At 40.7% G+C, this 20,178-nt stretch overlaps 1 protein-coding gene and 1 long non-coding RNA gene across 4 annotated transcripts in view; one reads left to right on the top strand and one right to left on the bottom strand.

The window, feature by feature from the left end:
• The window catches only part of GHR (growth hormone receptor), a 244,803-nt gene that overhangs the window by 115,905 nt on the left and 108,720 nt on the right, over nucleotides 1-20,178 (bottom strand). For 2 of the 3 annotated variants that reach the window (XM_046671902.1, XM_046671901.1), the window contains exon 2: nucleotides 16,558-16,638. In XM_046671902.1, the coding sequence (XP_046527858.1) occupies nucleotides 16,558-16,627 (70 nt within the window). In that variant the 5' untranslated portion in view covers nucleotides 16,628-16,638. Of the gene's footprint in view, nucleotides 1-16,557; nucleotides 16,639-17,618; nucleotides 17,725-20,178 lie in introns of all 3 variants that reach the window. The other variant, XM_046671903.1, reaches the window with a different exon arrangement.
• On the top strand, nucleotides 160-12,324 carry LOC124244894 (uncharacterized). Its single transcript, XR_006890137.1, has 3 exons — nucleotides 160-300; nucleotides 9,629-9,688; nucleotides 12,193-12,324. It is a non-coding gene; the product is annotated as an uncharacterized LOC124244894 (long non-coding RNA).

Genomic DNA, 20,178 nt, shown 5'->3' on the forward strand with positions numbered 1-20,178 from the left:
GGGTCATGCTTCTGTGGTTGGCCTGTCACATGGGAGAGCAGAGGATTTCATAAGGATCTTGTCTCAACCTAATTCATACACCTCAAAACCTTCTTTCTGCTGTTCACCACTGTGCTGTGAGGGTGCCACTCAGCATGGACCTTAAGGCATTCCCTATTTTGCAATGTTTCAAAACAGATTTTCAAATAAATTCCTTCAACTAGGTGGCTTGCTGTCAAAGGCTAACCTATGGAGGAATGCACACCACAGCAGGAATGTGCATCTTGGCCCAATTCCTGCCAGAAACTGCTGGAATCTTGGGTGAGTCATTTAAATCTTCTGGGCCTGGGCTTCCTCACCAATAAACATAGAGGGTTGGTTCTACAGCTTCCAGCCAGGGAGACCACAAATACATGTTTAATGTCAAATTATTTGGAATTGACTTCTAACATTTAAAACCTAGGAAATTCATATAAAATATTCAAGATCAACTTTGGGTATACTCTGATGGGGAACAAATGAAGTTTTCCATAGCCCTTTCCATGTTCTAACATACTCGACAATTTAATTATTTATTACTTTTATAGGCTATTATCTCCCTCACCCACATGCCCTCTTCAAAACACACACACACACACACACACATCCTGCTGAGCTCCATGACAGCAGGAGTTTCTCTCTCTCTTGTTCACTGAGGCATTCCAAGCACCTAGAATAGTGCCTGGCACATAGTAGGTATTCAAAAATTATTTGTTGAATGAATTAATTCCTTTATGAAAAGTATAGTTTTTTTCAAGTGAGAGAAGCTGGTGACAATCAGCTCAATCAATATACTCAATCAAGTATATTCCTGATTTATAAATCACAATGTGGACTTGGTTTTCATAATGAAATGCCAAATAAGGGCTTTCAATACATGTTTATCCCTATACATAGTATGTTCGTTTTTCATAAATATCATCAAATTGAGATTAAAAAATAATGTTGAGGAACTTTTCACAAGGATTCTGATTGTGCCAACAGACCCACCCATCAGCTGTTTGTTTCACTTGTAATGCTTAGAAAAACAGAATGGCATGGTTATTCTAAAGGCATGTGACAGACAGTTCAGTATGTGGAATGTTCCATACTAATGTGACCTTAAATATACAGATTGATTTCTCTGGCGATAAAAGGCAGGTCTTAAGACTGATGAAATTTAATCTCACACCAATTATATTAATTTCAACAGATGGCTTTGCAGTTATTATACTCTCCCATGTTTCTTTTAATAAATGGTCGTGGATGTCTCCCAGTTCACTCCACCAGCCTTTAATTCTCAAGCTGTTGAGGCAGAAGTCTCAGGAAGCATTTGTTGGAAGCACTCAGATGTGGCTGTGCCTTCATGGGGATTTGTTAACTGATGTTTAAGTTGTTGCATTCCTCATAAACAAGCATGAGTGACAGGCTTTAAGGGTGATCTCCCCAAACAAATGTGACTCATCAGCATTAGTGCAGCACATGCTAGAGCTAACAACTCCTGCTCTATTCAAACTATGCGCACCTCTGGAACATGGAATAGGGAAAATCCCGGGGGAGGTTTAAAGGGAGAAAATGCTGCAGCCTTTAATGTAAATGTGTCTTCATCAGGCACACCAGCTTTTACATGAAGTTTCCTTGTTAATGAATATTTCATGTAGAACACCCAGGAATAAAGTTTGGAAATTCTGGTACTTTCATGATGGTCAACCATGGCATGAATATATGGCATGTATGAAAGGGAATTAGTCACAATTAGTCAACAGGTAATTGCTATTATAGAGCTTCAGTTGTGTAGTCCAACTGGTTTTCTATGGTTTGGTTCAAAGGCAGCCCTTCCTTTCTTGGGGCTCCCACAACATTTTGTGCATGTTATTCAAATACATTCACTATGGGATGTCTTACAAGATCTCTTTTTTTCTTCTAATCTCTGTTTCCCTAGTAAACCTTTAAGCCTCCCAATGTTTATTTATTTATGGGTCTCCAGCACCTGGCTCAAAAAAATCTTAGATGAATGAAAGAACAAATGAGCTAGTGAAAAGACAAGGGGTGTACTGTAACTATATGTATAAATATTTATTTTACTTTTAAAAGTACTTAAACAGACTTTATCTAATTTGACCCCCACAACAATCCTGGGCACTGTCAGTTCAACATGCAATCACCAGATCTAGGCCGGTGGTTCTCAACTGGGGGCCATTTGCTCCCCTCAGGGAACACTTAAGCAATGTCTGGAGAGGTTTCAGTTGTTACAGCCAAGAGCTCATGGATGCTGCTAACCATGTTACAATGTACAGGACACCTCCTATGACAAAAAAATTATCTGGCCTAAAATGTCAATAGTGCCAAAGTTGAGAAATTCCTATCTAGGCCCTTGATCTCTGAAAACTATTGTAACCCTATGTTCTGTAAGCTCCTGTCCAACAATATGTTTCTGATTAAGTATATCCTATAAGAAATTACTCAGTGTACCATATAAAACTACTTTTTGCATTCAGTCATCTTCTTTAAAAACATACAAACAAATCAAAAACATGGGAATAGTAAGTTCACAGCTTGATTCCTAATTGCTGACCCAGGATGAACGTTAGGTTTGCCAACGCTGTTCCTTTAGCAAAGGCATTTGGGTGTAGCTAGCACCTGGGTACTTCCATACATCTCAAGAAGAATGAATGTACTATCTGAGCTATCTTAGTGCATTCACGAGTTCAGCTGTTTCTGATGATTACAGCTCCTAGGAGGACAGCCAGAGAGGACTAGGTGGATTTAGATATCAATTGTTTAAAAGAAACCCCAGAGCCAAAAGACTGGAAAGTTAATTCCCTCTTTTGCCTTTGAGAAAATCATACATGAGTGAGTGGGCATAAGCAATGGTACTGCAGTAATGTAGAAAACTATAAGGAGGTAGACAGAAATCTCTTTTGTTTGTCACAACTGAATATCTTTCTATAACTTATAAAAACGATTCCCTAACTCAGTAGGTGTAGTGGGGTAACACATCCAGATCTTTCATAACTCAGTCTCCAGCAGGAAATAACATGTTCCAATGAACATAATTCTAACAATGCCGAAGTACATAGGACATGGAGAACAGAGGAATCTTAGAGATCATCTTAGTCACTGATTTTCTGCCTTTTTAAAGAATTTGCTAAATTATTTATTCACATGAAATCATACCTGGAAATCCACTGGGTAAAATCAAAACAATTATTATATGAAGCAGTGTTTGGACAAGAGCGGGGCACCAGAGCACCTTGGCAAGTCAGCTCCACACTCCCATACCTTAACCTCAGCCCTGTCTGACCTAGCAGCTCGCTCTGCTTTGGGATAATTGTCGCTGGTATAAAGTACTTTCTTGAACAGCACAATCTAATTGTATTTGATCTTCCCCTCCTGAAGAGAAGGTCAACAAAGAGGAGATTAGCCTTTACTGAAAACCCAACTTGTACCAGTAACTATGCTAAGTACTTAATGTGCTATCTCATTTAATTCTCATGGATGGTTTTCTGAGCAAGGTATTTACCATCTCTATTTTAAGATGAGAAATGTAAGTGCTGAGAAGTTAATTTGCTCAGAGTCACAGAGTTGAAATTGATAGAACTGAAATTCACATGTGCATATGTTTGATTCCCAAAGTATACACTTTGGTGATATTATACTATTTTACCATGCTATCTCAAAGAATTGGTTAAAGCCTTCTTCAGCATGATACATTTTTAAAACAAATATCTTGCCATTGCCCTCTCGTCACCCTCAGATTAAACATCTCCAGTTCCTTTCGCATGACTTCAAGAGTCTTCACCATTAAGTCTGTTTTGTTTAGGTTTGTCAATATCCTTCTTAATCTTGATGGCTGCAACTCATCAGATTAGTCTAGATATATTGTGGGCAGTGCAGAGTCCAGAAGACTGGTGCTTTTCTTGTTCACAACCTTCTGTTTCTATTAGGGCAGTCTGAGCTAGCTTGCTTTGGCAGCTACATCGGAACAGGTTAGTTATATTATACTTGCATAGTCTTTTAGGGGAGTTGCTGTAAGCCAGGACTCTCACTTCCCTCATTTTTGAAGTTGATTTTTTTTGAAAACTATACACAGGACTTTCCATTTATCCCTATCAAATTTTATCTTGGTAGTTTTGACTGACTATGTTAAGGCCATCAAAATATTCTGAATCCTACATGCGTCATTCAGCATATTACCTATCCTTAGCTTTGTATCATCTGCATATTAGCATGCCTTCCTTGTCTTCACTCTAGTAAGTAATTAAAAAAAAAAAGCCCAGGAGAAGGTCATTCACGAAGGCCTGCAGAGAGGGCACGGTATGAGGGAATCTCTTGCAGAGTACCACATCCATATCTAAGAAATAAGAGAAAAATAATTTTGGAATTGAAAGAGACAGATTAGGTTTATCTTTCTGTAAAGTTTTATTAGTAGATGAGCAATTAATTTAGAGAAACTAAGAACTTTTTGCCCACAACCACAGAGTTGATTCCTGACAGAATTGGATTCATAACCCCGAGTTGGTGCATGGTTTTTCCCATCACACCATTAGATGGGATCACTACAGCAAAGAAGACATTCCTGATTTGTTTTTCAACAATTTCTTGACACAACTTTCTTTTCTGACAATTAGACCCTTGCTTCTAAAAGAGCGACACAAGAAAGAAATTCCAGTGAATGGAAGACTCTTGTTCTCATAAGCGTGGTTTCACTGATTTAATATAGACAAATCCTATCAGAAAAATGGTGTAAGAATAATGTTACAACCAACATAAATCCTATGTACCAAACAGGGAATATTAATCCTATGAGGATGGGAAAATCTTTGGGTATGGAGGTATAGATTTATAAACAGGCAAAATATATGGTATAATAGTGAGTGTGTATGTAATATAATTCTATAGATATGTTAGCAGAAAGGGGGCATGGCTTTCCTGTACTTCGACAGCTTCTGCATTCATGAAGAATCCACAAATGATATAGAAGAGAAAACCCAGAGTTGATTCCATAAGGCAGTCCCTGCAGCTTCCTAAAAGAATGAGGGAAAGCCTTGTAGATAACAGGGCTAAATAGAACTGGAGGGTGTTGTTCAGTTGCCCAGGAGGTACCTTTCACAGGGTTTTGTTCAAATAAGAGGCGGCTCCTATCCCCACAAACTTTGGTTACTGATTTAGTCTCAGGAAGAGATGCCCATTTGCTTTGAGGAAATTATCCACACCTCATCAGAAGTTTTATTTATACATATATATATACACACATATACATAACATATACAAACATATATAAAATATACACATACTTATATATACATGCATACAACATACATAACATATATACACAAAACATATACACATATATAATGCATAATACACACACAACAGATTTAGCACATATATACCATATACACATATATAATATATTTTATGTGCGAAATAATGAGGTCCAACATTGAAAGTCTAAGTACTACATTAAACTTAATGAATCTGAATCTTAGAGGATTTACAGAAGGAGTTCGTGGAATCATCTCTTGTCTTTTTGATAAAATATAACTCTGATTCTTTAGCTAGGCTGATCATGTAAAGCAAATGCAACTTCCAGAAATCAGCTGAAATTCCTGCAAAGGCGAATACTTCAGTTCCTTAGTCACCATGGGAATCCTAGGGCACGAGAGGCAGCGTAGGGCGCACTCTGGGGTCAGATTGCCTGGGCTGAACTCCTTCTTTTGCCTTCACCAGCTATGTAAACTAGTTACATAATTATTCTTGGTGTCCTTACCTAGAACAGGGTAATCATGGATCTTTCCTCTTATCATTGCTGTGGGGATTAACTGAGTTAATAAGTATAAAGTAATAAGTATAAAGTAACTTGATCCACTAAAATGCTTCTATAATTATTGCAATGAATTTGTTTTAATTCTGTCCCTCCACATCCTCAGTCCACCTGGTGACTAATCTGGGAACCGTGCCTCTCTCCACTTGGTATCATGTCTGCTACAGGGCAAATGCTCCACGAACGCTCACTGAACTGAACTGACTCACCCAGTATCACTCCCAGGATCAGCCAACTCACTACAAACTCACTTGCTGTATTGATTAGATTTAATTTTATTAAAAGTACAAGAACTAGAGCACTAAGGTTTTATCAAACTTATCCTCAGAATATTCATTGTAAAAACTATAGACGTAGAACAGTGCTTCATTTTAGAAAAGTTTATGCCCTCACGTTTTACTTCTATTGTTGAGAACATCTTAAACATTAGAATCCTCTTCAAGACAGTTTTCTCGAGTCATTATTAAAATTATCTTTAACTTCCAAAACTTCCTTATGCAACTGAACTCTTTCTTTTAGGCATATATTGTTATAAATAAAATTCTACACACCTATTTAGTTTGCATGTTTATTTAGGCCTCAGGGTTTGCAGTAACTCAACTTGAAGCCAATAAAAGTCACCAGTTATTGAATACTTACGTGTTTTTCCTGTGTCATCTCAACAGGTGGTTTACTTGTGTTACCTCCCTAATGACTTTTTTTTTAAAGATTTTATTTTTCCATTTTCTCCCCAAAGCCTCCAGGTATGTAGTTGTATATTTTTACTTGTGGGTCCTTTGAGTTGTGGCATGTGGGATGCCGCCTCAGCATGGCCTGATGAGTGTTGCCCTGTCCGCACCCAGGATTCGAACTGGCGAAACCCTGGGCCGCCGAAGCAGAGCACACAAACTTAACCATTCGGCCACTGGGCCGGTCACCCTAATTACTTTAAACAAGTTATTTTCCTCCCATTTAACAGATGAGAACACTGAGACTCAGAGAGTGTAAGAAACTACCAAAGCCACTGCAGCAGATGCTGTCAGTGCTTTCCTGATGTAGATCCTGTAGCCATTTTTGTGCCCACAGAGTCTCTGTGTGCTTTCACCCTCAATACCCAGTACCTGTGTCTCTTTGTTGGCTTCCCACTGGCTGCTGGAACCGTCTTGATCTGTAATTAGCTAACTGATAGTGTCTAGGAATTTACAACCTCCTGGGGTTAGCCCTTAACCACCAACAGAGAGCTGATCTCTACAACCTGAAACACTGCTTCTGGAGGGGACTGAGCCAGATACTCACCCCACCACCCACCCTACCATGGGACAGTCCTTGATATTGCATTTTTGCTTGGTTTCTTTACCTTCCCTATCGCATTTCCCTACTCCCCTCATCAGTTTCTCCCCGGAACATTTTCTAATAATTTACTTTCATTTGAATCCTTGTCTCAGCATTGACTCCTGGCTTCAGGGGAAGTCAAACTAAAAAAAAAAAAATGATCACACAGCTCATAAATGGCAGAGCTGGGATTCAAACGCAATTCTGATAAAGTCCAAGATCGATGCTCTGAAAATCCCTAATCTAGACTGCTTCTCCTGACCATGATAGAAAAGAAGGAAAGAGGAACCAGAGGTGACTGGTGTGGAGACTTCCTTACTGGTTCCTACTTGCTCAGCATCTCTGTAGGTTCTCTGAGTACCAGTCAAGGCTGCCTGGCCAGCTGCCTGACAGCTCTTCTCCTCCCAGGGAGCCCTTCCATGGGCTCCCTGTACCCTCTAACAATCTAAGCTTCCAGCTGCCCCAAGGAAGTGATAGCCAAGCGTGGAACCACAGCACCAGACACATCATGCATAACCAAATCAAATGCAGATCAAACTGAGCTTCTATCAACTAACTGCAGAAATCAATCAGTAATCTACATAGTATTTACTGAATGCCATTTGAGGGCTCACCAGTGGCCATGGTCTCCTCATTTCGGCCTGGAATTTTAGTCTCTTCCTTCTACCTTCCGCGTTAAGTCATCAGTTGACACTCACCACATCAAAGGCTTCTGATTTGGGGTTTATAGCAACCCACTCCCAACCAACATGTTGGAGAAATCATCCCCCAAAATTCAACAGGGAATAGTTTCATTTCAGATACATCTCATGTTAATGAAAGTGCTTAATATCCTCCTATTTTTGTCTTTAATATTCTTCTATTCTCTCCTTAAAGTAAGTTTTTTAGACCGAAGAAAACAGGATTTTAGCACCTATCTAATGGAAATTGGAGAGTCAGGTCATCCTGGGGAATAGCTATACTTTTTCTTTTCACAGCCATAATTGCTATACAAACATGAGCTGGACATGCAAATCTGGCCAGAGTATGCACAGAAGTTAATCTAGCTCCTTCTGTTCCTCAATAAGAGCTTTCCAGGAAGTCAGGATTAGTGATAGCCGTGAAGTGGGAGAGAGCTAGTCAACCATGCTAATGAAGTTCCGAGCAACATCCAGAGAGGATGGTGCTGGCACAGATCACAAGAGAAGTCGGGCACAGCCATACACAAGCTTGTAAACCTAGCATGGGCTGTCCAAGCACAGTGCCTCAGGTACTTCACTGTACTCTTTGTCTTGCCAGCTGATCTGGCCACACTGGGCCCTGACATGGGGCAGGGCTCTTTGACTGACTTTCCTCTGCCTTCATCACAACACATCCTTTCATTGTTAGCTGTTGTTTAGAAAAGCACAGTTTCTCTTGCTCCAACCAAGGAAGCAGCTGGGTCAGTGGCTGGGAAGAGGAGGAGGGAGGATATGTCCCAAATGTTAGGCAGCCACAAAATGGTCCTTCCTAAAATGTGACCTCTGATTTTGGGGGAAGCCAAGGCTCACCAAGATAAAGCATGGTAAACATCACCAATTCAATCTCCACTAACGTGAATCTATCAATACTTACACACTGTACATGGCTATGTAGAAGTCAAATATTCCCAACATCATTATTCTCCTTCCACAAATTTGCAAGGTATTACTAAAAGATTAGATGATGTACAAAATACTAGTTTTTTCATATTCAGAGATCACGAAATTAAGGATTTTATCAATACAACTTTGACTTTTAATTTTGAGAGTTTCATACTTCAAGAAGGGCTTTAGTTGGAAAATAGGAGAAACCTGATTTTTAAGGAATGGGGCTGGGAAAATTGATCCAGCTCTCCAGATGATCCCTAATCAGGGTTTTTCATAATCTAAAGTTCAATGTCCAAAGGGACAGAGAAAACGTGGATTTGGGATCTGGAGGCCTCATTATATTTCTCTGTCTGTCAATATTTGAGGAGATTTAATCAGGTAGGTGGCTCACAGATAAAGGTGGTGTCAGGGGGTTGGGGCTGGGTGATGGTTCAGTCAGTGCAAGATGTTGGCCAGTGGCTGGTACATGGGGTTACAAGGTTCAGTCACCTGGAAAGAGGTTGACAAGACTTAGGGAGGGCATCAGACTCCCATGCATTGGTGTATAGGGAAAGTTCTGGACCTGATGGCATCTGAAGTATACAGCAGAAAAAATGAGATCATTCCATCCACAGGGAAAGCCCACAAATCAGGGCTTAGGGTAGGGCACATGGATGCTTGGGGCTTCCTGGAGACTACTGGCCCTGGCTTCTACAATTGTACAGCTTTGTCTAAACCCCTCCACTTGGAAGGGGGTCCTAGTTCAGCCCCTGCCCTGGTTAGGAAGGGAGATAAGAGAGCATTAGTGACAACTGTGGCATATGCCTGGGGAAGTCACAGGTGAGGATTTAGAAGCTGATACATTCATTCCCTCAACAAATAAATGAAGATCTCCTCTATGTTTCAGCACGCTAGAGGTTGGGGACACAGAGATGAACAAGATATCCTTCACGGATTTTAAGATCTGGTGAGTTTTAAATCCGTATCACTGTATTCCACAGAGCATGCAATGGTTATCTTGTCAATCATCTGAAAACAATTAAATTGCATGTATTTCAAGTTCAATCCAGACTTGCCACACAATTTGAAACACAGATGTCATTAACAACTTCATTTAGGAGAGGGACACACAACAAATGTCACCTCTCCCACAACCTGATCCCACTATCCCACTCTTTTCTGCCTACCCACTGTGTCTTGCCTCTCCTGTGTCCTGCCTCTCAGTGAGACCTTCCATAAAAACATCCTGAAACATTTCCTTCGTGGCTGGGACATGATCCACCATGCTCTAATACCTACAAGCCTGCTGTGGAAATGTAATGCACATGCTATAATTAGCTCAGGTTAAGGCTTAAGGCCAGTGAGTTGTTATATAAACAGAAACAGAGAGTCCTGATAGATATATCTAATGAAATAATGTGGATTCATTTTGAACAGATTTGGGAAATACAGACCAAAAAAAACCCTCTGATTTGTAGCTGAGGCTGAAGAGCTCCAAGCCCCTGGGCCCTCCAGTCTGGTCTGTGCAGGAATCACCAGCCAGGGCACCGGGGAATCCTCTTTGTATGGTCAGTTGCGTCAGATTTCAAAGTGTCTTTATGTGATACATCATCACTGCCTTTATGCTGCTAACTACAGATGATGGGGAAGCTTCGCTCTGGGTTTGAGGATGACACTGTTGACAGCATTACTTAAAGGCCCATGTGAGTGTTGCTGGAAAAGCCAAACTGGGAGGGCAGTGCCTGATGTTTGTGAAAGATGAAGGTGGTCTTTGGGGTCGTGCTGCTGGTGACTGCCTGATGACAAGTTAGGTGCACAGTACTATGGATAAGCAGGTAGTTACGAGAAACGAGGGCTAGGTCTCAAAAGATGCCCTTGTTGATGGTTCTGAAACGTCTAAAATTCTTTATCATGTAGAGTTTAAAGTTACGGTTTAAACCGAACCAGCTTGGGAAAATAATCCAATGACTTAAATTCACAGTGAGGAGAAAACGACCAACCACAGGCTCTTTCCGAGAAAGTTTTCCTAGGGGAAAGGTGCTGGGTGACTGAGGGGCCCTGGGCCCCCTTCTTGTGGGGGATAACCTCAGGCAGAGGCTGCCTGGGCTGGTCCAGGCTGCCATGGAATTCTGTACAGTTGAACCTGGGTTAGCCTCCAGCTGAAGCAGAAAACCAGGTGTGTCCATAAACAGGAGCTCTGGCCAGCACCACACATCAAATGTCAGCTTCATTCCTGTCTACCCCATAACAGAAGCCCCAGTTTAGGCTACTGAACCAAAGTGGTGTGGCAACATTTTGCATACCAGGACTGGCTCTTGTCCTGTAATAGTTGGGTTCTAAGGTGGAAGACCAGAAGTATAGTCGATCATTGGCATGTGTGAATCAAACATTCAAGGTTCAGACTATTCTTGGGTGGTCCCAGTCTTTTATTACTAATTAGCTGAGGCACAAACGTAATCACTCACACTGCCAGCAGCTTTGTAGGGGTGAATCACTTAGCTACTGTGTAAGCCTCCCTGACCTCCCAGACTCTGCCCAGCACACAGCTTTGCTGCACTCAACTCATCTTTCGTATATTTTATTGCGTTCCAAGGGGCAGGCACATACTCTAGGGTTAATAACCTATCTAGGGGTATGTCAAGGTCTCAGTATATAGTCATGAATGTCCAGAGACTACATGGGGAGCAGGCTCAGGCCTTTGTCCCCACTGTGGACCCTCAGTGCACAGTAGCCTAAGCCATACCACAGCCGCACTACAGAGGTGAGCAGATAGCCATGGGACCTGGGCTAGGCACAGGCAGGAGTTCTGGAAAATGGTACACAAGAAAGGTGGCTTAGATACTCTGCTGTCATCAGTCTCAGCATGTTTCCTCCCCCACAGAGCTGTTCTGTGCAAGTACCACTGCTCTGCTAACAGGCTGAGCTGTGTTCCAGGACTACACTGTATTAAAAGTGAGTCACTGCTGATGTTGATAACATTAACTAAAAATGTGGAAACTTAGAAATGGATGGAGTAAGAAAGATCAGACAATTCTTGCAGTCAAAAATCCACACATACTAGGACTTCAAATACTGGTGATTCCATCTCTTCCACATTTGTCTGTGATCCATCTATTTTTTTTTTTTTTACTACAACTGTCACACTTCATCTCTCTCCTGACCTATTACAATCATCTACATTCATCTCTCTCAATTTCACTTTTACCCTATTACTAGTATTATTCCCAAAATGAAAAAATAAGTATTATCACTCTGCTTAAAACTCTTTAATAACCTAACAGCACCATGATTAAACGATGCTTACTTGTCTGTCTTCTCTTTTATAGACCATGAGTTCTTTACAGGCAGGAACATAAATTTAAAATACACTCTTGAATCCATAAAAGTGCTCTATAAAAACTTGCTGAAAGACTGTTTTATGCCATTATCTGCAAATGTCTGTGCTCACATCTTCCATTTGGCACCATCTAGACAGACAAGACCAGGAGCTCCTCAACCTGGCCTGCTATGACCTGCTGCACTGGAGCATCAAAACTGTTTGTGACACCAAGAGGACCAAGTGATGCAGGGGTGCTGATGTACATGGACTCAGGCCATGGCACTACAACAGACTGTAAGATTTCTTTGTGCCTACTGGTGACAGTAAAGGCAGAAGCAATCTACAGCTCTATGGCTTTTTTCCTCACTTCTAGTATGAATGGAAAGCCTGGAATTGTTCCTTCTTGAAAATAGTTAACAGGTACACATTTTACTGTTTACCAACCACAACTGCAACTCTGACACTTGCTTGCAAATAATTACAAAATATATCCTATATGTCTTGGCAACCTCTCAGGGCTCTGCAGAACTTCAATTGCAAGGGGATAGGGTTTATTTAAGAAATAAAATGCTACATCCACTGTGCTATTATTTCCTATCCATTAGCAACGAGAACACAGATGTCTTTTCTTTCACATAAGTGCTGTGTCAGTTTGTATAGGTTTATGAAAAATGTCTAAAGATATACAGAGAGCATTATTTTGAGGATCCATGTTCCCTTAGGACATGGTATCTCACTCCTAGTGTAAGTTTCTTACCTTGACTGGTATAGAATAATGCAGCTTTTAATCTTTAGAGTGATAAGATACTAATTATGTGCTTTGCCTGCAAGCCACACTATATGTAATACATAAAACATGTCTATATATATACTCACCTATACACATAATATATTATACATAAATATTATATATGATACATAAATATTACATACACCAAGTAATGTTTCATCATTAGCACTTTCGCCTGACCTATATCTTTGAGAACTATGACCTGCTAAATATGGCATACACTTCCTCTCTCTTCTCTTCCTTTCTAAATACTATCCATTCTTCAAGGCCCAGCAAGACTTGCCTTTTTCATGAAGGTGTTGCCATCTCCAGGTCTTCTATAATTTAACTCAAATCTACTGACATAAGTCTACTTCCAAAGAGAATAATTATCAATGTAGTGTTCACGTACCACACACTCTGGCCAAATTAATCCTATGCCTTTCTTGAAGTGAGTGCTCAAAAAATGTGTGGAATGCTCAATGTGTGAAATGGAACCACACGTTACCTAGCACAGTGCCCTGTACATGGTATACACCCAGTACCTGCATGAACTCTTCTCCGTGTACACCTCATGTCTGCACCCATGCAATTCTGTTTACATTGTTCCTTTATCACATCAGCCATTCCTATAGTCGCCATCTGCTCTTCTCAGCTTTTTAAAGTCTTAACCTAGTATTCTAGTTACTGCTGAAATAACACCGACCTCCTTTATGAAGCTCTAATTCACTACAGCTGGAGGTGACCTTCCTCTCTTCACTCCTCCGAAAGAGTGTAGTTCAGGGCACTATTTGGAAAGGTAATAGACACTGCCTCACACTATAATTCTTTGTGTATATTCCTGATCTCTTAACTCACGATAAATTCCTTGAAGGAAGAATCATTGTATTCTTCATAACCCTAAGTTTAATCTTTGAAAACAGAAAGCTCTAAAGAAATATCTGTACATTGAATTTGCTGAATTAAGTATTCCAGTCCATCTCAATTTATTCTTTTTCAGAGCATCCTGACCATTTGTATTCATCACACAATCTGGGCCCTAACACTATATAGTCTGTCATTAATTTCTATAAGATCCTCACATCCCAAGTAGACTGAACTTCTTCAGGGCAGGGGCTTGCCTACTCTCTCCTTAGGTTGCTGAGGTCAGAGAGGATGCTCAGTTGTAGACTGATTGAAATAGTAGAGATTTATGATCTAATTTATAACAGGCACTCCTTGGAAGAATATTTATATCCATCAAATCTTTATGCACATTTCTCATTAAAATCACCATCCCAGGCACAGCAATTTTGATGCAATCAGTTGCCAGTTGAACCCTGTGAAGCCCTCAGAAAATGAGGCAATGTTGGTGATTGCTGATTCTGGAATAAGAAATTCTCCCTGAGACTATATAACCTGCCTTCAGGATATAGAGACTGCTATTAAGGATGAGAGATCTACTACAACACATTAGCTACTACAATGGTGGCACTGTTCGCTGTTTAGTTCTCCTTAAATTTCCCATGGGGGCAATTAGACTTAATAAAAAAAATCCTCTCAGGACCAGTATATTTCTAATTGCTCATCTGCCCAAGCAAGAAAAACCCTGCTCAAGGCTTCAAGTGCCAACCTTCCCTAGGCATACAAATCTGTCATCCTCTACCAGCAACTTTTCTCCAGGTGATGCTTTCCAGATCCCTTACTCAGCAGTGCCCCATCCTTCACTCACCAAACTGAATTCAAGTGAATGGCTGGTGAAACTATAGTGGTATCTTTTTTTCTCTTTAATCCTCGTCTGTATTTTTAGTTGCCTTATACAATGGGAGCGAAAATAAAAATAAAATGACTTGGGTACAGTCTGGACTAGGCAGAAAAAGAAACACATGGTCCATGAATGTCATCTGAGATTCAACCTAGATCATGTCATGTGATCATTTTGGCTGAACCCATCAGATAAATGGTCAGAACTGGGAAACACACACACACGTGCACACTCGTGTTCGAACATGCTCATCTACACCTTCTTACGTAAACATCATACCCCATCCTTAACAATCCTCAGGCCATTTTAAGGTAGAATTCTGGAGTAGCCACATATTCCAAAGGAATTTTGGTTAGCCAAGGAAAAAAAAGAAGGAGGAAGAAATTTTTTCCTTTGCTAACCTACTTACTATCTCTAAGTACTGGTAGGCTATGTGGTTTGTGTTTACTGTAAACCATTGCCTTTTCTTATGTTCTTCTCCCCTCAAACCAAAAACAAAGCAAACAAACTCTCAAGCAAACATAAAACCAGCTAACGGTGTTGTTTCCTTATGAAGTTAAAGGTTTACTGAAATGTCAAAGCAGCTGAAATAGATGCTCTTTGCAGACTCTCTAGGTCTAAAATGTAACTTGAGCTCTAGTCTTTCAGCTGGGGATGCATTTTTAATTTTCTTTAAAGATTTCCTTTGCCATGCTTGTCATTTTACAGGTTTTTTAAATTCCTCGAGACTTGCCCAGTGGAGTGAAAGTCACCTTAATGAAGAAAGTAGAGATTAAGCCACCATGACTTCGGAATAGCAGAGGATCTCAGCTGTAATTCTTTGGCTCAGAACCAGGGTCTAAAACCAGCCATGGGAAAAGCTGCTGAAATGGAGCCTGCAATTCTGTCCATGTTTGACTTGCATAATGTTGACATTATAACACCAGAGAGACCCAAAAATATTACAAACAATTATGACTTCTTTCTATAAATATTTTTAAATTGCTCTAAGAGATAAAATCACATATTTTACCCTTCTTGTTTTCTTAGTTACTCTGGTCGCCCTCAGCAGCTCACTACTATGCATTTATTTTTGGCTCAAAGGTCAGGGAGGACATCTTAAGGCACTACCTCTGCTGTTAAACTGTGTTTTCCAACATGAGTGCCCGGTGAGTAGAGGACTCAGCTGCTCTTAAAGCAACAACTGAAGGTGGTATCATAGCATAGGAGAAATCCACTGTCTCTGTCTTCTGTTGGAACCCAAGCAAGGAAGAAAACCAAAGATGCAAGACAATCTTTTAAAAAGTCTCCCACCCATTTGTGAGCTCAATTTTCTTTCTGGACAGAAAAATCCTTCTTCTCATTCCCTTTCATTACTCTTTCTTGTTCCAGTTATTTCTGCTATGAGACAAGTTTGAATATATTGAGACTTCTCCACTAGGAAGAGGGTATATAAAAAAAGGAAGGAGAATTAGAGAGATGGCCAAGGAAGCTCATGACTTCTGAGTACATTATTTAACTGTTTCAAGTGTCTCTTCCTTCAAATTTAGTGAAATGGTAATCGCCCAGAGACTGAGAGTGAAATTTATTGGAAACTTGCAATTGCCGCTCTCAGAGAATATGATTAGGCCTTAATTCTGAGCTCTGGAAATAGGCTATGACATCCTTAGTCACAGATGAGCTCAGTGATCAGTAGGTTAATAACCCTTCAGGGCAATTTTAATATCTCTCCCCAAGCCTGAGGACCAAGAGACCTGGCTTGTCTTCCATATAAATGCCCCCAGCATGATTTGTAGCATTTTTGATGTGAAAACATCAGACGTCAAAGCTGGCTACTGTATTCCTCCTAAAGCATCCACGGAAAAGTCCTCCCAGTTTAGGATTTTAAAGCTAAGACAAGTTTCCTATTTGTTGCTACTTAAAACTCACATCTTTTAACTAAATCATCTGAGGAACTTAGATTAACAAATAAAGTTCAGTGGTATTTCCAAACACTGGTGGTGGGAATGGGAAAGCAGAACTCACCTTCACTCCCAGAAAAAGCATCACTTGAGCCTGCCACTGCCAAGGTCAACAGCAGCTGCCAGAGATCCATACCTGTGGGACCTGTAATCACACAAAAAAGAATACAAGAAAGCCAATTAAAAGCAGACCATTATCATTAAATCCTGTTTAAAGATTGGCTAAATCATGAAGGAGCCGACATGCATGTCAGTTCTAGAAGGAATCCCAATAAATCTTTCATTGCCCCAGAGTCTCATGTTGTCATACTTTTCATGAAAGCAAACAGCAGGTCGTAATAAATTCTACTTCCCGTGGGTGCTCGCCTCAGGAAATAACATGGACACTAAAGATTTTCACATCCTGGCCGACAGCGATTGAACCACCTCACACCAAATGACCCCCACACACCGCTTCAATCACAGGGCCAGTGTGTTTCACTTTAATTTGATCTGGAAATAGAAAAACTTGTCATCAGTATCACCAAGCAAGGGGCTCTGGGTTGGACGGGCTACAAAAGGAAAAACAAAACAATCCATTATAATAGTAAAACTTCTCCAGTGAACAAAAGAGCTCAATTAGCACTCAAAATACTGTGCTAATGAGCTATCTGAAGGAAGTTTAACTAGGCAGAAAGGAGAAGGTGAGAAGCAAAAGATAGCAAAACATCTCTGCTTCCTAGTGTCCTCCTGGGTTTTTAGTTTCAGGAGGAATGTGGTCTCTGAAAGGCCCAGGAATGTGAACAGCTCAGGCTCAAAGAAGGGTCAGGTCGTGATCTTGCTAGCAGTTGGAATCCAGAGTGTGGCCACACCTTGAACTCTTCAGTTTGATGAAAGGGGGAGCAGGTCAACATGCCTCAGTCAGCACACACCTTTACCTGAAGGAAATAAGCTTCTTTGGAATAAATAAACCAGGTATCTACTTCCAAGATCTCTGAAGAGACAAGTTTGGGCTGGTTTAAAATGAACTCAGGAGACAGCCCTTTGGAGAGTTGATGCTACATCTGACAACTAATGCCAACTATTTGAAAGCTTTGCTGCAACATTTCCACAAAATGACACTACTTACAAGTCACTCAGGCATACCTGATCATCACACTGGGATCTCCACCAGGGCCTCTACTGGCCTCATTTTTATTATTGTACCTTCTTGACAATAACGAAATAGCTCTCCTCGTTACCGCTAATCAGGCTGAAATGATGAACAAGAATGTTTGTTTTCATGGGTAATGGAATGATCTGGTCCCCGGTAATGGCTGTGTAATTCTGAATAGGTATAAAATGTCTGATGTTCTGTACTTCCATTTCTAGACTGTGGATGATCAATCACTTTTTTTGTCCAATATGATTTTATGTTCTCAAAAAATTCTAAGAAAACACATCTTTACATAAACTGAATATCTTCCTGTGTCTGAATACCCATGTGTATGCCAACACACATAAGGAGCCCCCTCCCACACCGCCTCATGGAGTCACTGATAGGATCAACATGATAGTGCAGATGACACACTTGCCAACTGTGAGATTTCATACAAATGTGAGTTGCAGTTATTATAACATCCACGTTTTAAATTCCTAACCTGGAAGGCTCTGGGCTAAAGGGCTTGCATTACCCTCATCTGCTTTGCAAATGTGAACCTCTGAGCATCTCTCCCTTAGTCCTTTACTCCTAGGTGAACAGGCTATGTAATCATAGTTTGAAGCTTCCAACAGAAATACATAAAATATCCTGTTGGTAACTGGATATTTCCTTTTAAATTTTATTTTTGAAGTATTTTTTTAAGTAGGAAAGCATGGAGGAACTGGACTCTGTATATAGCGTTGGTTTTTCTTGCCATCCCCATCACCCTGAGTGTCAGGTAAAGAAGCCTCCCCTGGCACATGCTCTCTTGATATCAGATTGTAACAGAGAATCCCAAGGCCCAGACAGCATTTTTCACTTTCCAAGTGAATAAGAATATGAACAGATTTGCTTCTCCCAGAAGAGTTCTTTCTCTGGTTCGGAAGCCACCTCTTCAAACATCTCAAAGAGACTTGGCAGATGCCAGAAATAAATAAATTTTGCTTCAGATGAATAGTAGTTGACCCCCTCCCATCCCCAAACTTCTGAAAATGGCTGCCTGCGAATGAACTTCACTTCTCCCAAACAAGGAACTGATTATCACACCACTTCCTTCACAAGTCAAACACATCTCCATAGAGCACGCTCTCTCTCACAAAACAAAACAAACAAACAAACAAATCAGAATCCCCAAAGAAAAACTAACCAGAAATCTGCACACTACCACAGCAGAAAAGGAGGTGTTTAAAACTGCCATTTGCCCAAAAGGGAGATGAGAACAGTTCACCACCACTGAGTGCACTGCATAGGGACCCAATTCTAATTCTCTAACTAGGGGTGGGAGCAGAGAAGACGGTAGAGAACTGTGGCTGGATTCAGTAAGAGCCAATTGTTTCATTGGAGAGGAACACTCTCTTCCACTGTAGCTGGCTCAGAGGGGCTGCTGGCTGCTCTGAAAACAGCCCCGCTGCACTCCCCTAGTGAACTCTCTCTAGAACCACCACATGCCTTAGGCCAATGGGCACTCTGTTCAATTCGATTGTGACCTACCCGCTTCCACTTTGCAGACCTCTGTGTGGCCGCTTCTAAAGGAGAGACTCTTTCTTTATTAGGTTCTAGCTGAGATAAAATGTTAGGAGAGGACAGAGTGTCCGCACAAAAAGTCTGGAACTTTAATCTATCAATGATGCACCAGATGTGAGCAGGAGAAAGTCCCATTATTCCCCTTCCCCAGTATAATAATCTGAGTAGAGGCAGGCACTGTCCAGAGGAATCTACCAAATTGTATCTTAGCCTGTGGGGTTTTTAAAGTTTGCGGTATTTTTCTAGGGAGAATCCCTTTCTAAATTTCTAATGATATGTATGCATTCTTTGGTTATAGCCTCATGGCAAGATTTTCATTGGGGGTGGGGAGAGACAAGCTTCTACTCTTGCATAATAGAACTCACATAATTTCCACTCAAAGCCTGAGGCATCTTGACTGCTCCCCCCACCTGAAGGGAGAGTCAGTTGAAAAGCAAGGTGATCCAGCTGGCATGAGTTTTAATTCTGTAAACTGTCCAGCGGAGGAGGCCTCCAAATTACAGTTAGGCCTATGATATACTGACTTTTATTCCTTGGCTATAAAACAGTCCATAAACACATGAGAAGAGATGGAGATTAAACATAACATTTTTTCCAACATGTTATAACCAACTCCAGGCAAAGAAAGCAGTTGATTTAATTCTCTTAGATTTAAAATTAGCAACTATTTGTTGAACTACTAGTGCCTGCTAGCACTGTGCAAGGAACAATGGAGAATACAAAAGCAATCATAGTTCTTGACTGCAAGAATTAGGCAAGATAGGTATGTGAAACTGAGCAAGAGGAGCATGACTAAAAGTGGAAGATCAGAGTAGGGAAAAATCAGCCACCGGATTGAGGGGCCTAAACTTAGAACTAAATGACAGGTAAGGCAAAGTGAGAAGGGGTGTGTGAACTTGTATTATGGGGAAAAACTCAGACAGTGCAAATGTCCTATCTGGGTTCTAATTCGTTCAGGATAGTAGTCAGAGGAGATTGGTGAGACAGAGAGCAAGGTTCGGA

This window comes from Equus quagga, chromosome 9 (assembly GCF_021613505.1).
Source record: "Equus quagga isolate Etosha38 chromosome 9, UCLA_HA_Equagga_1.0, whole genome shotgun sequence".
NCBI classification, from domain to species: Eukaryota; Metazoa; Chordata; class Mammalia; order Perissodactyla; family Equidae; genus Equus; species Equus quagga.